The sequence below is a fragment of the Coenobita brevimanus genome, chromosome 18, assembly GCF_032717465.1.
Source record: "Coenobita brevimanus isolate Jiangsu-jjx chromosome 18, ASM3271746v2, whole genome shotgun sequence".
In the NCBI taxonomy this organism is placed as follows: domain Eukaryota; kingdom Metazoa; phylum Arthropoda; class Malacostraca; order Decapoda; family Coenobitidae; genus Coenobita; species Coenobita brevimanus.
Window position 1 is genome coordinate 9,780,480 of NC_136971.1, and position 19,116 is coordinate 9,799,595.

At 40.9% G+C, this 19,116-nt stretch overlaps 1 protein-coding gene across 1 annotated transcript in view; it reads left to right on the plus strand.

The window, feature by feature from the left end:
• The first annotated feature begins 365 nt into the window (after positions 1 to 365).
• Positions 366 to 19,116, plus strand: part of LOC145391363 (L-fucose kinase-like) — a 29,942-nt gene continuing 11,191 nt past the window's right edge. Inside the window, exons 1-8 of the mRNA XM_080265961.1 lie at positions 366 to 456; positions 3,412 to 3,605; positions 4,342 to 4,521; positions 6,064 to 6,283; positions 7,306 to 7,457; positions 9,658 to 9,797; positions 11,594 to 12,435; positions 15,324 to 15,511. Coding sequence (XP_080122087.1) covers positions 366 to 456; positions 3,412 to 3,605; positions 4,342 to 4,521; positions 6,064 to 6,283; positions 7,306 to 7,457; positions 9,658 to 9,797; positions 11,594 to 12,435; positions 15,324 to 15,511 — 2,007 coding nt within the window. The remainder of the gene's footprint in view (positions 457 to 3,411; positions 3,606 to 4,341; positions 4,522 to 6,063; positions 6,284 to 7,305; positions 7,458 to 9,657; positions 9,798 to 11,593; positions 12,436 to 15,323; positions 15,512 to 19,116) is intronic.

Sequence of the window (19,116 nt, forward strand, 5' to 3'; positions counted from 1 at the left end):
ATCTGTCTTACACAGCTCTACCTGCAGCATTCACATGTCACCCTCTGAAACCAGTTGTCATCCTCCATCCCTTCATCATGTTCAAACCTCTGTCAACCCCTTCTCATCATAACATTAATACATTCAGGTCCTATCATTCCTCTTAACTCTTCATTTGCAATCCTAATTCTTCCAGGCCACTTAAGGATGCAGTACACATCCATCTAATCATTGTCATCTCTGAACACTTGAGCCTATAAATATCCTCTTCTGTTACGGCCAAAATCTCACTACCATGCAGCATTGCACTGTAATAGTACAGTATAAGGATTACCAAATAACAACAACTGTACATTTTTCCGTGTTGTCTATTCCAGGTGATCATCATGGCAGCTGTCATGGAGTCCAGCAGCCATCGCTGGACGACAATAGTCATTACGTGTGCATCCAGCTGGCTTAGGGAAGGTGTACAAGAAGGTGAGTTGCTTATATGATAGTAATTTCCCTTAAAACTGTATCTTGCCTGTCTGTAGGGATATAGTGTGTTAACTCATCATTATTATCAGTACAACTTAGAGCAGATTCCATAAACCTCTGTTGAAAAGTGCACGTCTCATCAGTACCATTCCTCACATATTATGTATTATGTCCTTTAATAGTGGTAGGTGGTGGCGACCATCATCCACTCACTTGATGTAGTGCTGCCTACTTCTTCCTCAGCCTTTATCATTCTTTTTCTGTGCCTGCCCTCCTCTCTTCCTGTTTCTCCCATCTTTTCTGTCATTTCTTACTGCTTTTCTTTCCTTTACAGGTGGCTTTACAATGAGTGACAAGCCAAATGGTTTCCTGTAAGCCAAGAAACCATTTACAATGCTGCATGGTAACCATATAACCAAACCATATGTGCTCTCTACATGTCAACAAGTAGCTTGGTGGAGTGTTAGTGCCCCTCCCTGTAAAACAAATAACTCAAAGTCAAATGGCCACCTCTTACGGGATTATGGCGTCTGGCAATAGATAGATAGATAGATAGATGTCCTATAATGTTTTCACATATCACTGTATTGATTTTTATTATATATCAACTTGTAAATACATTAGTGTGATGATTTTTTTTATTTAACCCCATGGCTGCAGCATGCTTTTCAGAAAGGTTTCCCCAAAACTTGTAGTGCACTGTCCAGAATCCTGTTGAATTTTTCAAATTTTCCATATTCTTCAATAGCCTGAAGTGAGTGTTCATGTTTGGTGAGTGGCAGGACATGAGTTGAAGCAACATTTGGCTCCTTTGGTGGTCTGAGGTGGCTGTTTCCCCACTGCCTGGGCACTAGTGGGGCAAAGTGATCCAGTAGTCCAATATGGCCAAAAACGTGTCTTCAGCTTATCACTGTACAAACAGAGACACAAAGAGTCACACAGTTCATTTCATATGCAAGTAGAAATATTACGGTACTTTATATATATATATATATATATATATATATACTGTGTATAGTATTTTTATGAAAATTTGAGAAAACAAAAGGTCAGATTTTGCAAATGTCTTTCACCATAGGTATCTTGTTGGAAGGGCTTGTTGCAGTCTAGGAGTTCAGTTATCATTTAACTGAAAGGTCATATAAATTAGTTTTTAACTATTCAGTTAAATTAACCAACCAAGAATGTGAGACAAAGCATTAGAAGGAAGAATAATAACCGAGAAAGAGCAGTTAGAAATTAAGACTTACATTTTTTGTAAAGTACCATAATGGAGGGATGGGGTGGAGAGGTATATGAGAGAGGGGGGTGTGATTTGGGAGCAGGGCAGTGAAATGGCGGGGGACAGGGCGACTTGGAGGCGATTTGTTTGTGGCCACCCCAAACGGAATTGAGGCGTCTGGCAATAGATAGATAGATAGACCATAATGTGTCTGATGAGCTAGGGCAGTTATATAACAAAGCCTGATTCATAAATCAGAATGAGTAAACTGTATTGAAAGTAGCAAGTTGTCATATATAATTTTATACTTTTCCCCTAACTGCTCTGTACCATAAATGGTTTGACTGCATTACAGCTGTCACAATTATGATTTTGCATGCCCATACCTGCTATGTAAAGTATATATAGCTCTGAGATGCCAGACCTGGAAAGGTGTTAGAATACTGGAAGACTCTAATGAAAAGATCTTTTGGTACTTTATAGTGTAGGCTACCAATTTTGTGAATTATTTTTACTGTTACCTTAGGCTCAACTGGGCTTGAGTGCCCTGGATTTCAGAAATTAACCATTTCAGTCAAAATACTCCCATAAATCATCGGACTTGAATGCCATGGATTACAGAAATCAGCCATTTTGTTCAGAAAACTCCCATGAATCATTTTTGTTGAAGTTATTTTGAGGGTTTGTGTCATTAGAGTAAGATGCATCAGGTAGGTTATATTTATTGTGTTGTTGTATTGGGGTATATAAAAGCCCGCGTTGCGTAGAGGCAAAGTGGGGATCCTTTCTTTGGCTCAATGGTAACGTGTGCGAGATTGAAGCGTTAGGGCCTGAGAACGAATCTCAGCCAGACCAATGGGATTAATTTGATGTTTCATTTTGGTTATTATATTGGTTGGCAGCAGTGTAGGATGTGAGGAGAGGCTTAGAGGGCAATGATGTTGGTTGGCTGGCAGCGTTCTAGTCCTTACAGTCCGGGGATGAGCTGTTCGGTGTGGTCTGCAGTGTCCCCAATGGTGGCCTTCGATGCTACGCTGCCGTGTGTTCAAAACTCACCAAATTAATCACCAAGGGGAGAAAGGGGTGATTTAATGGGGTATATAAAAGTCTGCCTTGCTTAGATGCAAAGGAGGGATCCTCTCTTTGGCTTAGTGGTAACGTGCAGGCGTTTGAAGTGTGAGGGCCTGTGATTGAATCTCGGCCAGACCAGTGTGATTAATTTGATAAGTTTCATTTCGGTTATTACACTGTAGTGTAAACGATAGCATTGCAGTGAAAGAAGAGTTGGTTGTACGGTATGTGAATTGGGCTTCGTGTTGTGAGAGTAAAGTACATGAGATGAGCTAGTGTGATGCTGTGTGAGGGATCACATTATGCTAAGGGCAAAGTTATGTTTGACTCACTTATTGTAGTGCTGTTTTGAGGTGCCTATACTGAGTGACAAACGTCATTAGGGTGGCCTGTAAGGTTTTAAATGCAGTTTTTTTTTCCCCCTTATGTACAAGAATACCACTTAGGCTGGCCCCACATACCTCAAATGTCAGGGCTGAGTAGCATATTGCTGGGCTTATACAGTCCTCATTGGACAATAAAAGGATGAAACAATGGCAGATTACTGTAACAGAATGAATTATTTGAGAGTTACATTTCATGTTGGTGCTGTACTGAAGTAAATAAGGTGTGAAATACATTAGTAACCTGTAAATAGCGTAGCTAGTTCCTTGATCTTCCAGAATGTCAGCGCCTATCAAAGGGAGGTCTGCTGCCACCTCATGACAACCTGCTAGTAGTGGAGGATCCTCAACCTCACACATACACAACAGGCCAGCCCAAAGGGCCTCTGACCGGAGTCGGCAGTGGAGGGGCTACCATCAATGCCATTTTGGTGGCTGTGGAAAGGCTGTCAGCTCAACGTCACCACACCACTGTAAGCACTTCTTTTCATTTATTATATGCCATTCTTAAGCTTTATGAATTCCCCTGTTGTTTGAGGAAAGAGAACATTTCAGTAATTTTGTTACATACATTGAAATCCTGGAGCCAACTTTTACCATTTGATGACCTGGGAGTGGCTTCGGTAGCCTGGGCAAATACCACAATGACATATTAAGCATTTTAGTATTGATATTGACAGATGAATACCATATATTCTTTCTAGAGAAGACAGCTTATAGTTAGTGAAGGGTTTACAAACAGTCTCCATTAACTCCATTATGATTACATCTGTAAAGCATTCTCGGTACAGTATCACCAGATAATTTTATTCAGCATAGGAAGGACTTGTGTGTGTGTGTGTGTGTGTGTGTGTGTGTGTGTGTGTGTGTGTGTGTGTGTGTGTGTGTGTTTAATCCCCATTTCAGCCAGTGATACACAGTTTTTTTCAAGAAGTCTTATGGGGGCAAAAGTGTGATAGGTTGTCGTTGTTGCTTAATCTTGGTCTTTCTGATCAAGCAAACCCATCGATTGTAGATAAACAACTGCTCCTGTATAAGTTATAGAATTATACAGTAATTAGTCATCACAGGCAAAAAAGATGATTTACATGAACTATAGTGTAGTTTTGTTAAAATTTTATGGATTGTACAAAATGCTTTTCCTGGCCTTTTTTATTTTCTCTCTCCTCCCCTCAAGTGTAGGGTAATGGAATATTTGATATGATGCAGATTGAGAGTGAGGTGATAGGGGAGAGTCGTGTGCTGGTGGTTCACTTAGGACGAGTGCTGGCACACTCACCAGGTGGAACTGTGATGCTGTGTGTGAATCCTGCCCTCTCTTGCATTCCTCACCATGCCTGCCCCACCCCACCCACCCTCCTGCAACATGCTATATGGATAACCACCAAGGTACTGTCATGTTAGTTCTTGGGCCATGTATACTGCACTGTTGTTACTTCATAATGGCATGTAAAGTAGTATACTGTAGCTGTTTGCATATAGAAGCATCTTAACACTACCCAGTGTCAATTTTAAAAAATTACTACACAGGCATTTTCTTCATGTTTTCAGGAGTAATCGAGTGGTGTAAGATGCTTGGTAGTCTAATAGTCTGTGGCATGAGTCAGGGAGTATAGGTACTTTAAACATCTCTATTGTGGTATGTATACCATCCATCCTGTGTATGCCTTCACCTATTGTGAAGTCATTTCTAAGGCCTTTAACCTAAAAGTTTTCATTAATCATTGTCCATTTTTCACCATCATATATTATATCAGTATCAGCACCCACCTGCGGAGTCCTTGTCACCTCTATACAAAATGTGCAATGTACACATTATACTGTAAGCTTTTAATTGTATTTAGCAATGAATTTTTCTTTAGAACCCCTAGACAAAGAGCCACCTTAGTCTCCTGTTCATGCCATATAGCATAATGTGCACGACTAATTTAGGGTGATAATGGCTGTGTATTCAATCCATTATTTACTTGCTTGTATTTTTAACAGCAGTATGCAATAATGTCAAAAATAGTTTAGAAAAGATTGTACTAGTATTGTACATCTAAAGAACTCCAGATAGTAGCAGCACCTAGCTGCCATATCATTGCCATATTTTAGGTATCTAGTGTATCAGAGACATTACATTATAAATCTGTACTGTAGCTATATTCTTTTTCTGTAGAATCATTTTTGGGACATCTCTGTTTCCATAAATTCTGGGTAATTAGAATTTTTTAACATCTGAATGGTGGTAGGTGGGGGCTCTCACCATCCACTCACTCAGTGTAGTGCTGCTTTGGGTGTCTGCCCTTTCCTCTCTTCCTTCCTTCCTCTTCTGTCTTTCTTTCCTTCATTCTTTCCTCTTCCTTCTGCTTATAGGTGACTCTACATTGAGTGACAAGCCAAATGGTTTCCTGTACACCAGGAAACCATTTACTATGCTGGGTGGTAACCATATAACCAAATTATGGCACCTGGTGGTTTATTGGGTAATTAAGGTGCTCTGGTTGGATTAAGCCTGTGCAGGTTTATATCCCAGGGGTGGTTGGGGCTCACATAATACCGCTCAGAGATGATTGAGGCTGGTCACTCTCATCTTAAATGTCAGAACCAACTTGCCTAGCCTTGGGCCCCTACATTCCTCATGGGGCAATGTAGGATTGGATGATGGATGGATGGATAGATGGGCAAACATTTGAAATGGCATGTGTTTCAAAATAAACATGGTATTGTTAGCCAATTTAACAGTGAAATGTAAACCCACTTTTGATATACAGTAGCTGTACTGTTAGGTGAAATTTCAGTACCATACAGAAAAGAAAATTCTACCAAGTTAAATTTCTTGGCAATAAAGATATTCATTGTTCAGGCAGTTATAGTTCAAGGATATGGTATTCACATTTTTCACATACTGTCTCACCATTAGCTTTTAACCTTAACATGTTACTCCAGCTGAGTGAGGCAACAAGAGCTGGTGTGTGGGTTACATCACTTGATTCCTTCATACCGGCTTCCCCTTGCTTAGTGGCTCCCTGCACGGCAGGGATTGATGGGGCAATGGTGGTGACGGTAGAGGCACCACTAGATCATGCTTCCTTGCACGGGGTGGTTCTGGCTCAAAAAGGAGGCTACATTTCTGATATCAAGTATAGGATGCCACTTGAAAAACTGAGTAAGTAGTTACTGTTATTTATTTCTTTGTTGTACACCCACACACTGTGTTGCTGTAAGTAAACATTTGGGATATGTTTCTGGATACTTGTTTATAGTCAAACAGTTAGTAGTTGGTTCATTGGGGATATAATTTGAGACAGTTGGAAGGGTCATGAGTATTTCTTCAACTCAGCAACAGTAGACTCACTCAAAATGAAACCTGATCAGTATTTCAGTGTAATACTGTAGATGTACAAATGAGACCCCTAAACTCTGAAGATCAGTTGCCCCAAACTGACATGTGTGACAACTGAGGTTAAGGGTTTTGCTCATAGCTTAATATGCACAGGGTATTTCAGTAACAAACCATACTGTCTTTGTTGTACTGGGACTCAAAAATTGCTTTTAGGATACTTAGTCTACAAAAATATGCAGGACATTGTATTCCTATCATTTTATGGGATTAACAGCTGTGGTTCTTCATGAATAGTCAGAATTTGCATACAGCTTCCACAGGAGGCCTTTTTGTAGTTATCTGTTGAAAACAGGTAAGTATTATTTCATGCTAGTACACTGAAATGCGCTGTTTAAGTACTGGGTACTTGTTGTGTTGTACAATACATTGCATTGAAAGGAAGAACGAGAAGAAGAAAAGAAGAGATTTTGGTACAGCTTCCAAACCATTATCCCCCTTTTCATTCAGTTTTGTCCTAATGTAACACAATCTGCTCTTAAACCTTCCCATTGTTAAATTACATGAATGACTGTCACTGAACATTTACTTTGAGTTATAGTATCTTGCCATAGGTTATGTAACTGAACACTGCAGGCCAAAGATGAAGAGCAGCTGATGTTTTCAGAAGTGTGAGAAGCATGCCTCAGGTTTGGGACAAAGGATGCTTTATCGGGCAACAGCCGTGCATTATAAATCATATTTAATCAGGCATTCTTTAATGACTTTTATTTCTTTCCCCATTCTCTATGTATTTTGAAACTGGTATTTGTATGGTGTAAGTAACTGAGAGAAGTTGTGGTTTGCAGATAGCATATTCAAGGAAGGAGTTGGACAGGTGATATCAGGTGTGGTGTTCCTGAGTGTGGATTTGACAGAGAGATTGCTGAGCCTACACACTCATCCACCCCTAGACCGCTGCACATATTATGGCACTGACAGTGGCATCCCTCCCCTCCAGGTCAGACTGTGGTAATTCATCTTCACTAAAGCACAGGTGTCAGACTGTATTAACTCAGCTGTAGAAAATATTCTGTACGTGTGCCACTGAAATATGGTGCTGGTGAGGGATGCCTTCTTGTGTTGACTATTATAATTTGGTGGCAGAACTGCCCAGGGCTATAAATGTGTCACCCCTCCCTCCTTGTCCTCAGGAAGGATGATGGAGGACTACAGGAATAAGGTAACTTTAACATGCAGTCCATAGGTTCATGTCCACATGAGTTTGGGACCACAACAACAGCAACTGAAAAATATTGATTAACTTTTCACCATTATAAAGAAATCAAGGTATTTATCAGGATATTCCCCGACAGATTTATTCAGCAGAGCAGAATTGTATCAGTCACAAAGTTAAACAGTCTTGTGTAGCAAGATTGCTGCTATGAACACTTAAAGGTGTTGTATTCAGGCTTACACCAGAGGTTTTGTGCAGCTGAGTGAAACTTAACAGTCAAAAGATTAGTTTCCATCTTAGCAAGTAATGATCATAGATTAACCCCATTAACATGGTGCTTCTTTAGTGCATTTTATGGATGCTACTGCCAGATTTTTTTTTTTCACTGTTCAAGAGACCCTTATAGAAAATGGATGAGAAACAGTATCTTCTTACTTAAACATGAGAACAGCATTTGCATTTTATTCAGCTTGGGAGACACCATCACACTTCAGACAGTGAATGACTTAAAAGAGCCATTAACCCCCTCAGCATGATGATAACATGAATAATAATCTTGCTACCACTAGACAGTTTTATTCAGCTGAGTCCCTTCAGTCTGTTAATATATGTTTCATTTTATTCTTTCTGTCTTCAAATATTTTAATTCAGCGTTGGAGATAATTATATTAATATACTTGGTTGCTTTTTGTATTGAAGGGCCTTTTTTTCTGCTCTGTATTGCTGTATTGTTAGCATCAGCTGACATTAGCCTCCTGTTTCTTCTGCAGCTTAGGTGCAGCTAACATGCATTTGTATTACTTTAATGTGGTAGTTTATATTAGTGTAGTTCTGATTGCACCATTTTGATTTGTTTGTGTGTGTTTTATATTTGGGGTGTTTGTCTTTCCGTGCTACAGTGATTACACAAAATACGACTCATAAATAATCCACAATGCCCATACTGTAGTGCAGTTCCCACACACACACACACACGCACGCACACACACACACACACACACACACACACACACACACACACACACACACACACACACACACACACACACACACACACACACACACACACACACACACACACACACACACACACACACACACACACACACACACACACACACACACACACACACACACACACACACACACACACACACACACACACACACACACACACACACACACACACACACACACACACACACACACACACACACACACACACACACACACACACACACACACACACACACACACACACACACACACACACACACACACACACACACACACACACACACACACACACACACACACACACACACACACACACACACACACACACACACACACACACACACACACACACACACACACACACACACACACACACACACACACACACACACACACACACACACACACACACACACACACACACACACACACACACACACACACACACACACACACACACACACACACACACACACACACACACACACACACACACACACACACACACACACACACACACACACACACACACACACACACACACACACACACACACACACACACACACACACACACACACACACACACACACACACACACACACACACACACACACACACACACACACACACACACACACACACACACACACACACACACACACACACACACACACACACACACACACACACACACACACACACACACACACACACACACACACACACACACACACACACACACACACACACACACACACACACACACACACACACACACACTATTACAGCACAGACAGTGCTTCAGTATAGCCTCAACAAAAGACATCTGGGAGCAATAGGCTGAAGTGGCGGGTTTCCTGCAGCACACTATGTTCATGCCACCTGGGGTTGCAGCAGCAGCAGCAGCAGCAGCAGCAAGAACATCAGGAACAATGCATTTTGACTTATGTTTGTTTTCACCACAGGTATCTCTGTACTTTGACCTGCTGTTGCCACTGTGTGATGGAGTTGTGTATGATGAGTATGTGAGAGGTGAGTGTAGTGCATCATACAACAAGGCTTCCAGCTACACCCCCACCTCATACCAGGAGTCATGTGCTGCCAGGTAACTGCAAAGGAGACTTTTATATCCTTAAAAGCTTGGGAAATCATTAATAGGAAGTAATATTTATTAAGCTTAAGAATGGAGCTGCAGTGGGTCTGTGTAGTGCACTCATCCCATTATGTGGGTGCCCCAAGTGTAGGGTTCAAGCTCATGCCATGGCAGAAACCTAAAGTGGGTGCTGGTAGTAAAACCATTCATATGATGGCATATGTTTGCACTCTGTCATTTCTGCCAATAACACACAGACTATGACATACTGTATGTAAATGTAGCCGATACAACACTCACTGCCTTATGTATTACTTCCAACAGCATCCTTCCCCATTTGTACATCACCAGCATGGGAAAAGGTTAATTCTGGCCATCAGTTTTCACCAAGGAAGAGGTTTGGTCCTGCAGTGAACTGATCATAAGCTAATACGGTTGCATGAAAATACTTAACTTTGTATGATGCTGAGATATAAGTTGTGATGAATGCATTATACTGTACTGCATTTACAGGCACAGGCATTTTTTATCCCTGGGAGTAGAAACTAAAATTGTACAATGTATTGTGTGTCATTTCGTATCTCCAACAGCATGGATTATTGGGACTTGGAAAGACTTAATTGTAAGCCGTAATCGTGATAGCCAGCTTTAATAAATTCTGAATAAGTTAGAGATTCCTTATGGAACCGGACTCACTGTGTTTGTGTGATTTTTCATTTCCCATCCACCCCAAATATTTGAGCATCTGGTAATATCATGGAACACACTGAGAGATGGTATATTTAGTACCTCATCAGAGAGGGAGAAATGGGGGACATTGGTGGATTCTAAGGCAGCATGAGCCCCCAAAACGAATGGTAGGTCTTCCAGGAACCTCTAGGAACCTGTCTATTATGCTCCAAAGCCTCCAAATGACACTAAGTTGGAATTACAGCCTGTGGTGAAGTTGGCAACATAAAGTTAGAGGACTGGGAAGATCTGAGGGCATCTGGGGAAATTGAGTAAGCAGCAGAGATTGCTAGAATTGACTGGCCAATGTTCATCTTATGTTATCAGAGTGAAAGAAGAGGTATATAGTATGTTCTGTATATCACTCCATAGTCAGTAATTTTCTTGGTACAGTACTGGAGATTGACAAGAGCCTCTTTGTAGGCCTGCATTACATGACTGAACTCTGTTAAGTCTGCCAGTGCTCCTGCTCTGGTTCAAGGTGTAGTATTTTTTCCCTCTTGGTCCCGGTGATATTCAAGAATATGATGTTTATGACCGTGAATTGTAACATAAAATCCTCCACCTCATTGTTCCTTTGTATGGCATTGTTAACTTCTGTCTATATGACTGCCAGATATGCAGATTTGTCTTGTGTGTGTCATGAGTTGTTGAATGCCATCGTTATTGAGATCATCGAAATTATAACCTCTGATTCTTCCTTTGTTATCCACCACTTCTCTCAGGAGCTCTTGCACCTGTTTCCCTGCTTTTCTGTAAGTAGTGTTTGGTCCTAGGTGCTGCTGTGCTGCAGTGAGTGTTGCCCAATATTTCTTGTCTTATGCTCTTGTAGTGTAGGATAATGCCCTTTTCGTTTAGTAATATTCATCACCACAATAGTACAGTTGGCCTGTTTCCAGGTTCCTCAGAATCATAGTGTTCCACAGTAGCTGTGACACAATGATTCTTGCAGTAAGGAAGCCTCACTTCTTATTGTGTGGATGATATCTCAGTGCAGATGATAACAATAGTGGAGTGTTTAACTCAAGCCATGCATTGTGACATTTGTGTGACATAGCTGTTATTTTCTTTTATTACAGAATGCAGATATGGAGTCAGTTAAGTGGACTCAGAGCAACCATTCATCATTTAGAGGGTATTCAACATCATTATCTATGTTCAAGCTCCTCATTCAATCTGTCAGTTATGCCATTACTGCCTAAGGCCAGTATTTCATTCAGAGATGCAGGAGATGACAATCTTAACTCTGATGTCATAACAGTAAATGGATACATCCAAGGAACTATTAAGTCAAAGGAAGGAAGAAATTTGATCATTGATTCTTGGATTGGAAGTGAAGTATCTCTTATGTCAGAGGGTTCTTGTGTACTATTTGGGCTTCAGTTGTGTGACTTGGGATGCAGTATAAATGAGGGATTTCCTGGAGGATGTGTGTGGCAGGAACATCCTACTGGAGGACAGTATGGTGTAGTAACATGCCATGGTGTAACTGATGTCCTCACTGCCACTCATTGCAATCCCACTGCATCAGTATTCAACACAAAATGGTCAGACTTTTTCATCAGAACAGCAATACAAAGGGAAGATTTGTGGCCTGATATAGTTGATGAAGATCAGAGTGTTCTGACGGCAAATTTATTTCCATCAGACATCACAGTTAAGCAACAGATGGAGTTGATCTCTCTTTTGGTGAGAACAGTGTCTGGTCTTCAACCCCAAGAGAAATGGTTGTCAAAACTGCAAGAATGGAGACACTTCCACCGAGTCTCACTCCTCAGCATAGCCACCAAGTGTGATATGAAAAAGCTGATCAGGGCACAAGAGGCAATTTACATGCAAACTGTGAAAAAGTTTCTAATGGACACAGCTAATGATATGAAAGGCAGATCTCTCCTTCCTGTGTTCAGCTATATAGTGACAAGTAAGTGTTTATAGATCACAAGTTCTGTTTTAACTTTGAGATGGCAAAATTTGCACAGTAGAATTTTACTGTGACCAATGGACGTTAGTTTTATTCAGCATATGGAAACCCACTTCACCGAGGAGATCAATACTTTTTCATATTTTCATCTATTTATTTATTTTTTAGTTTTATTTTGTGGAGTTATCCATCTTGTCATATGATAGGGATGTAAGAATCCTAGTAATCACCACTTGCAGTGCAAGCAGTCTGATAGCTTGTATGATACATACTAGGAAATATGAAACTTGGATTTTCCCCTTATATGGTTTATATTGTGAAAGAGCTCATGGAGTTCTAGTATAAATATTCTCATCCCATACGAGCATGGGAAGCATAGTTCAGATGACGATGATGATGATGGGAATGTTCCAATTTTTTTTTTTTTTTTAACTTAGCATTAGTTAATTTTTCACCAGGCAGTTCAGTTTTGGTCCAGGCTATATAAAAGAACTTAAGCCAGACATATATCCAGTGCTTTAAGTATTCCTTGGAGTTCATTGGCAAAGGATGCATCTTGCAAGTAACCTAGCAACTTCATCTGTAGCAGGTGCCTTTCTCAACTCATACTGTTGCTTTTACTTTCATAGTTTTATACATAAATAGTGTGATCCTCTCCCTCTCATGCGCATTTTATATTTTTCCCTCCACCTCACATTCCAAGACCTTACACCTGTATCTGAGCTTTTATATTTTCTTTCACACATGCTGCCAGATTTGTTTGCTGAACTTTGCAGTGTTGGAAGTGGTCAGTACTTTTCAAAGAAAATGTGAGCTGACAGTGTCAGAGACTCCCTGTCTTGTGTAGGATCACAGCCTGCTTGTTAGGCAGGTATTCCTGTAAGTGGGACTGAATCTCTTGGTAGTTCTTCTGTTAGTGAGATCAGACCCCCACCAGGATGTGATCACTGTTGCATTATTTACTCTGCATCTAAGCGCAAATTAATGTACAAGTATTAGTTCTGCTTTTGTAGAGCCAGATAGCTCATAGTTCTTAAGCAAAGGATCTGTTCCTGATGATGTTTTGTGCATAGGGTGCATAGGTTGTGAGAAGGTGCAAGCAAAAGGGCTAGGCTGTGCAAAGCGATAAAATTTAAATAGGACCTTCCCTGGAAATGGAGGAGAAAATGAAGTACTGTTTGCTGATGCTAGTAGTAGTAAGAGTTGAAGGTAGATGCACTTTCATTCCTGCCCATATACCTCCAGGGTATCACTTTGATAGTTTTGGGGTGAATCTAGGTCCCATGATGCAAACTTTAGAAGTTTTTACCATAGATCATTGTTAAAAAATGAAGTCCATATAAGCTGCTTTTAGTGCTGAGATTGTCTTAGTGGAACTGCAGCCATAGGAACCACCGGAGGTTCATGTCATCGAGGTGGTCAGGTGAGCTTGGAGGCCTCTGTGGTCCCATTCAGTATCATCTTATCATAGCTAATGCTTCTTATGTGTAACTCCACATGAGTTGTAATGAGTCACTTCCTTAATAACTTTTAACATAAGCTCTGTCGTACTTTTATTTATGGGCCAGCAACCAGGTGTTACGTCTGTACTCTACAGTAAAAGGAAGGAAGATGATTTGTTGTAAGATTATTATTATCTGTTGTTATCATCACTGTGGTCAGTCCATGACTGGGCCAGCCATACTGCATGGCTACGACTTAGGAAGGGTTTGCAAAGATACTGGCATTTACAAGAGAAAATTCAAGTTTTTCTTGGTTAATTACCCAGATGGAATTTTGTCATTTATTATATATTGGCTAGGCTACTGAGTTGTGCATGGTTTTGGTAAGTACCTGTGCAGTGAAGGTTCTGTACTAGATTAGTAAGTGATGATAGAGAGAACAGTTAGAAGGTCATAGCACTCTGATAAAGTATGCAGCTGTCTCAGAATTCAAAGGAAGTAGACTAGAGGTCATGTGGAATTATCATGATCTCAATTATTGTTGAGATATAATATTCTATACCATTTTAAAAAATCTGATGTACAGTACTGATTTGTTTGCAGTGGTAAACACATCATCTTAGCTTGTTTTCTATATTTACATTGGGTATGAGATCAAGAGAAAGATTCTTTGGGTATTGTGGGAACTGGATCAGCATAAGCCTTACTTTCATTCCTTCCATTCCTTTTGTGTTATGTGGTAGGTGTGAGACTATGGGTATAATAAAGAGTGGTTGGCAGGGTTACTGCATCCTATAATCAGATAACAGGTGACAAAGAAAAAAAGTAAATGCATTATAAAACTGTGAGGCGAATAAAACACATAAGCTAAACATTTTAGGATGTAATCTCTTTTAGCATGTTTTTCTGCTTTTCAGTAGGTTTATTCTTGTAGTGAGCAGACTGCCATAGCAGCTGCTTAATAACAACTTGGTGTCCCTGATGATGAAATTCTGTAATTATGGACATAAGCTTTTGTGTACCATCCAGGGGCATCTGTCTCAGTACCAGCTGTACCAAGTAGCTATCAGATGAACAAGGCTGACCTATTGAAGAATGGAACTCTGCCTTTAATATGATGAAATTATATACACAAAAGACAATCTTATTACTAGCATGCAGTTACTGATTCTAGTCCTTGACCAAAATGATCTAGTCTAAGAGCAGAATCAGTAATTTTCAGATCAGACATTTCCATATACCACACATATATAGATTGTTATTATAGTAACACTATTGTAGTGTTTGAATTTACAGCACAGAGTGAATGCTGGTTTTAGTATGGTTGGTGTTAGGAAAGTGCTTTAAGTAATAGAGGCATTGTTATTGATATCAGTACTGTATATATGTACTTTAAGTGTATGTATGCAAAGTTACAAAATGTGACCAAATGATACCATTATTGAGGGAGTGGAGAACAGGTGAGAGAGGTGGTGTCAACTCTACATGAGCTGTTACATGAGACCCGGCCCTCAACCTCTCGTCTCCTGGCCAATGTTGCTGATGTGCTTGGGTGCCTAGCTGCAGATCAAGGTGGCCTTAGGAGTGGACCAGCAGCCAATCCACAGTGGAGAAATGCTTTACGCCATCTCAAGGTTTAGAGATTTCTCTAGTACACACATTTATTTGTGTGAAGCAATACAGTGACATGATTGTCTGTTGTACAAAGCTATATCGGATCACTTTTTATTGATTTTATCCCAGATACAACCAATAATTTTATTTGGCTAAGAGAGACCTTTTGTTCTGTACAAGTTAAAAGGGTAACAGAAAATTTGATCATGATATTTATTTATTCAGAATGTTTTTGTGACATAATTTAACAGGAATTTTTTTATACTGATGTGCTGTAGATGGGACAGTGCCTAGGTAATTGTGAAATGCAAAATTGAGGAATGAAACATGTCAGATGTCTGGGTTATAAATATAAATACCTAAGAGTATTATGTTTGTCATGTGATACTATAGTTGAGTAATTATTGCTCAGTATGCAGTCAACTTGCCTATGATGTGGCAGTTTGGTTGCACACTGAGCAATTTGGAAAATAGCAGTTTGTGTGGAAGACACAGAGGCTCTTGGAAACAATGAGTCTAGTTGGCACCTTCTTCATTGTCACTCCTAGTGATCCCTGAAAACTTGCTGTAACCTTCCTCAAATTGGGAATTGGCCATAAAAGTTCCAAGCATTCATCTATCTATCTATCTATCTATCTATTGCCAGACGCCTCAATCCCGTTTGGGGTGGCCACAAACAAATCGCCTCCAAGTTGCCCTGTCCCCCGCCATTTCACTGCCCTGCTCCCAGCTCACACCCCCCTCTCTCATATACCTCTCCACCCCATCCCTCCATCTCATCCTCGGCCTCCCCCTCCCTCTTCCCCCCTCCACTTCACTCACATACACTCTCTTCGTCAGTCTTTCACCCTCCATTCTCTCCACATGGCCAAACCACCTCAGTGTGTTCCTCATAACGCTTCCTGTCACATCCACATCCACACCACAACGGTCCTTTATATCCTCATTCGTCAGCCTGTCTCTCCATGTGACTCCACAGGCTCCTCTTAAATAACTCATTTCCACTGCTTTCACTCTTGACTTGTGTCCTTCCAACAACGTCCAAGCTTCACTTCCATATGTTAGAGTTGGTATCACAATACATTACTGTCATGTAGTAACTTTTTCACTTCCATGCTCACTTCCCTGTTTCTTATCACTGCTTTCAAAGAACCAGCAACCTTTCTTCCCTGCTGTACCCTTTCAAGCACTTCACCCTCCAAACCTCCATCCTTACTCATCACACTACCCAAGTACTTAAACGTACTCACATTTTCGTACTTAAACGTACTCACATTTTCCAATTCCTCACCATCCAACCTCGCTGTACATTCACTGACTTCACCCCTCTCAGAGACCATCACTTTACTTTTCCCTACATTTACCTTTAGATTCCGTTTTTTACACACTCTCCCAAACTCATCCACCAAGCCTTGCAGCTCCTCTTCATCTTCACTCAACAACACAGTATCATCTGCAAACAGCAGTACAGGGAGTTTCCAAACACTGTCCTCTCTCACCAGGGCCACTCCAACATCCACTACCCTACCTTGTACCTCTTTTATTACCCCATCCATGTACAGATTGAACAACCATGGAGACATAACACATCCCTGTTTCAACCCAACTTTCAAAGAGAAAAATTCACTTAGTTCACCATCCACACGCACTGCAACCTTCGCACCATCATACATACTCTTCACAGCATTCAACAACTTCCCATCTACTCCATATATTCTTAACACTTTCCACAATCCTTGTCTATCCACCCTGTCATATGCTTTCTCCAAATCCATGAAAGCCACATACAACTTCTTTCCCTTCTCTAGAAACTTTTCCACTAAAGATCTAAGAATGAATATCTGATCTACACAACCTCTTCCCTTCCTAAAGCCTCCCAGTTCTTCTCCAACTAATTTCTTTGTTCTTTCTCTAACTCTGTCAATAAGTATCCTACCATACACTTTTCCTATTATACTAAGAAGACAAATGCCCCTATGATTACCACACACTTCTTTTTCCCCTTTTCCTCTGTACAAAGGAATAATTATACCTGACTTCCAATCCTCCGGGACTCTACTTTCCTCCCAGGCCAATCTGCACATCTTCCACATCCATTCTACTACTATCTCTCCCCCATGCTTCAGCATTTCACCACACACTCCATCAATTCCTGGGTCTTTCCCTGATTTAACTTTCTTCATTGCTTCCACAACTTCTATCCTACTTATTTCTTCCTGTTTTCTCACCTCCCTCCTTCTCCCTCCTTCTCCCAGCCAAGCATTCATAAGGAAGCCTAAAAAATATTGATAAACACATGTATGAGGACACCTATTGTACTTAAAATGAACTGGTTTGGGTTATGGGCTTGTGTAGGAGAGGTGGGAGGAGGGAGGAGGTGTTCAGTGGGTCTCTTGAGTAGTCATGTGCTGAGCTCTGTGTGAAGGAGGGGTACAGAACAGAACAGAAATGCCATGTTTGGGTATGTTTGGGCCAGCATTGCATGTGCAGTCAGTGAGAATTTTGGAAAAGATTGGAACCTGGCCAACAGCTATGCATGCTATATACAAATGATAGCACATCATAGACAAGCTGAGTGTAGTACGTTTCATTTCATTTTTAAAGGCTCCAACATGCTTGCATGTGTCGGCCTTGGTCACCTAATGGTGGCTCTCCACACTGCACGATCCATTGCAGCCTCCCTGTTCAGTCCCTTAACCCTAAGGTCAGACTTAATGACCTCGTCCCATGTCTTTCTCGGTCTACCCCTCATAACCCCACCCCCAGTATTAACACTTCTCACCTTCCTCACCCAATTATCATCCCCCATCCTCTCCACATGTCCAAACCACCTCAATCTTCCTCTCCTCATCACAACACCAATACACTCCAGTCCCATCCTACCTCTCAACTCTTCCATTGTAAACCCAGCCCCTCCAGGCCTTGGACGCAGGGACACAATGCACATCCACCTAATCATTGTCATTTCTGTACGTCTGAGCCGGTGAATATCTTCCTCCCTCACTGCCCAGGTCTCACTGCCATACAGCATTACACTCCTAACACATGCTGCATACAAAGATCCCTTAGCACGTAGGGAGAGCCCTCTCAATGTCAGGAGAGGCAAGAGCTCCCTGAACTTCTTCCAACCACTTCTCACCCTAGCCACAGAACTAACTCCAGCTCCACCTCCAGCACACAACCTGTCTCCCAAATAACAAAACACTTCCACACACTCAAGAGATTCACCTGCAAGTTCAATCCTTTCACGTCTGACAATCTCCACCTGCTCCCCCCGGGCACGCCGTACACATAAAATCAGCGTTATCTCGCAGTCAACCTCTTGAAATTTGAAATAGATATAGAATTTGTGTTACTTGTTGAATGTGTCACACCTGCCCAAGCTTATATGTACTGTATGGTACATACTGTAATAGACTTGAATCTAAGGACTATTTGTATAGCAAGTACACTTTCATTGTGCTTGGGTGAGGTTGTTCAGTGCATGAATTAAATTAGGAGGTTTTAACATTTTCACAGGCAGTGGACATACTGAGGATTTTATATTGGCCACCAACAGGGATTTTAGTTAGCAGAGGGAAGCTCATAGTAGGTAATGGATTCATTATTACCAGTAATCATCATT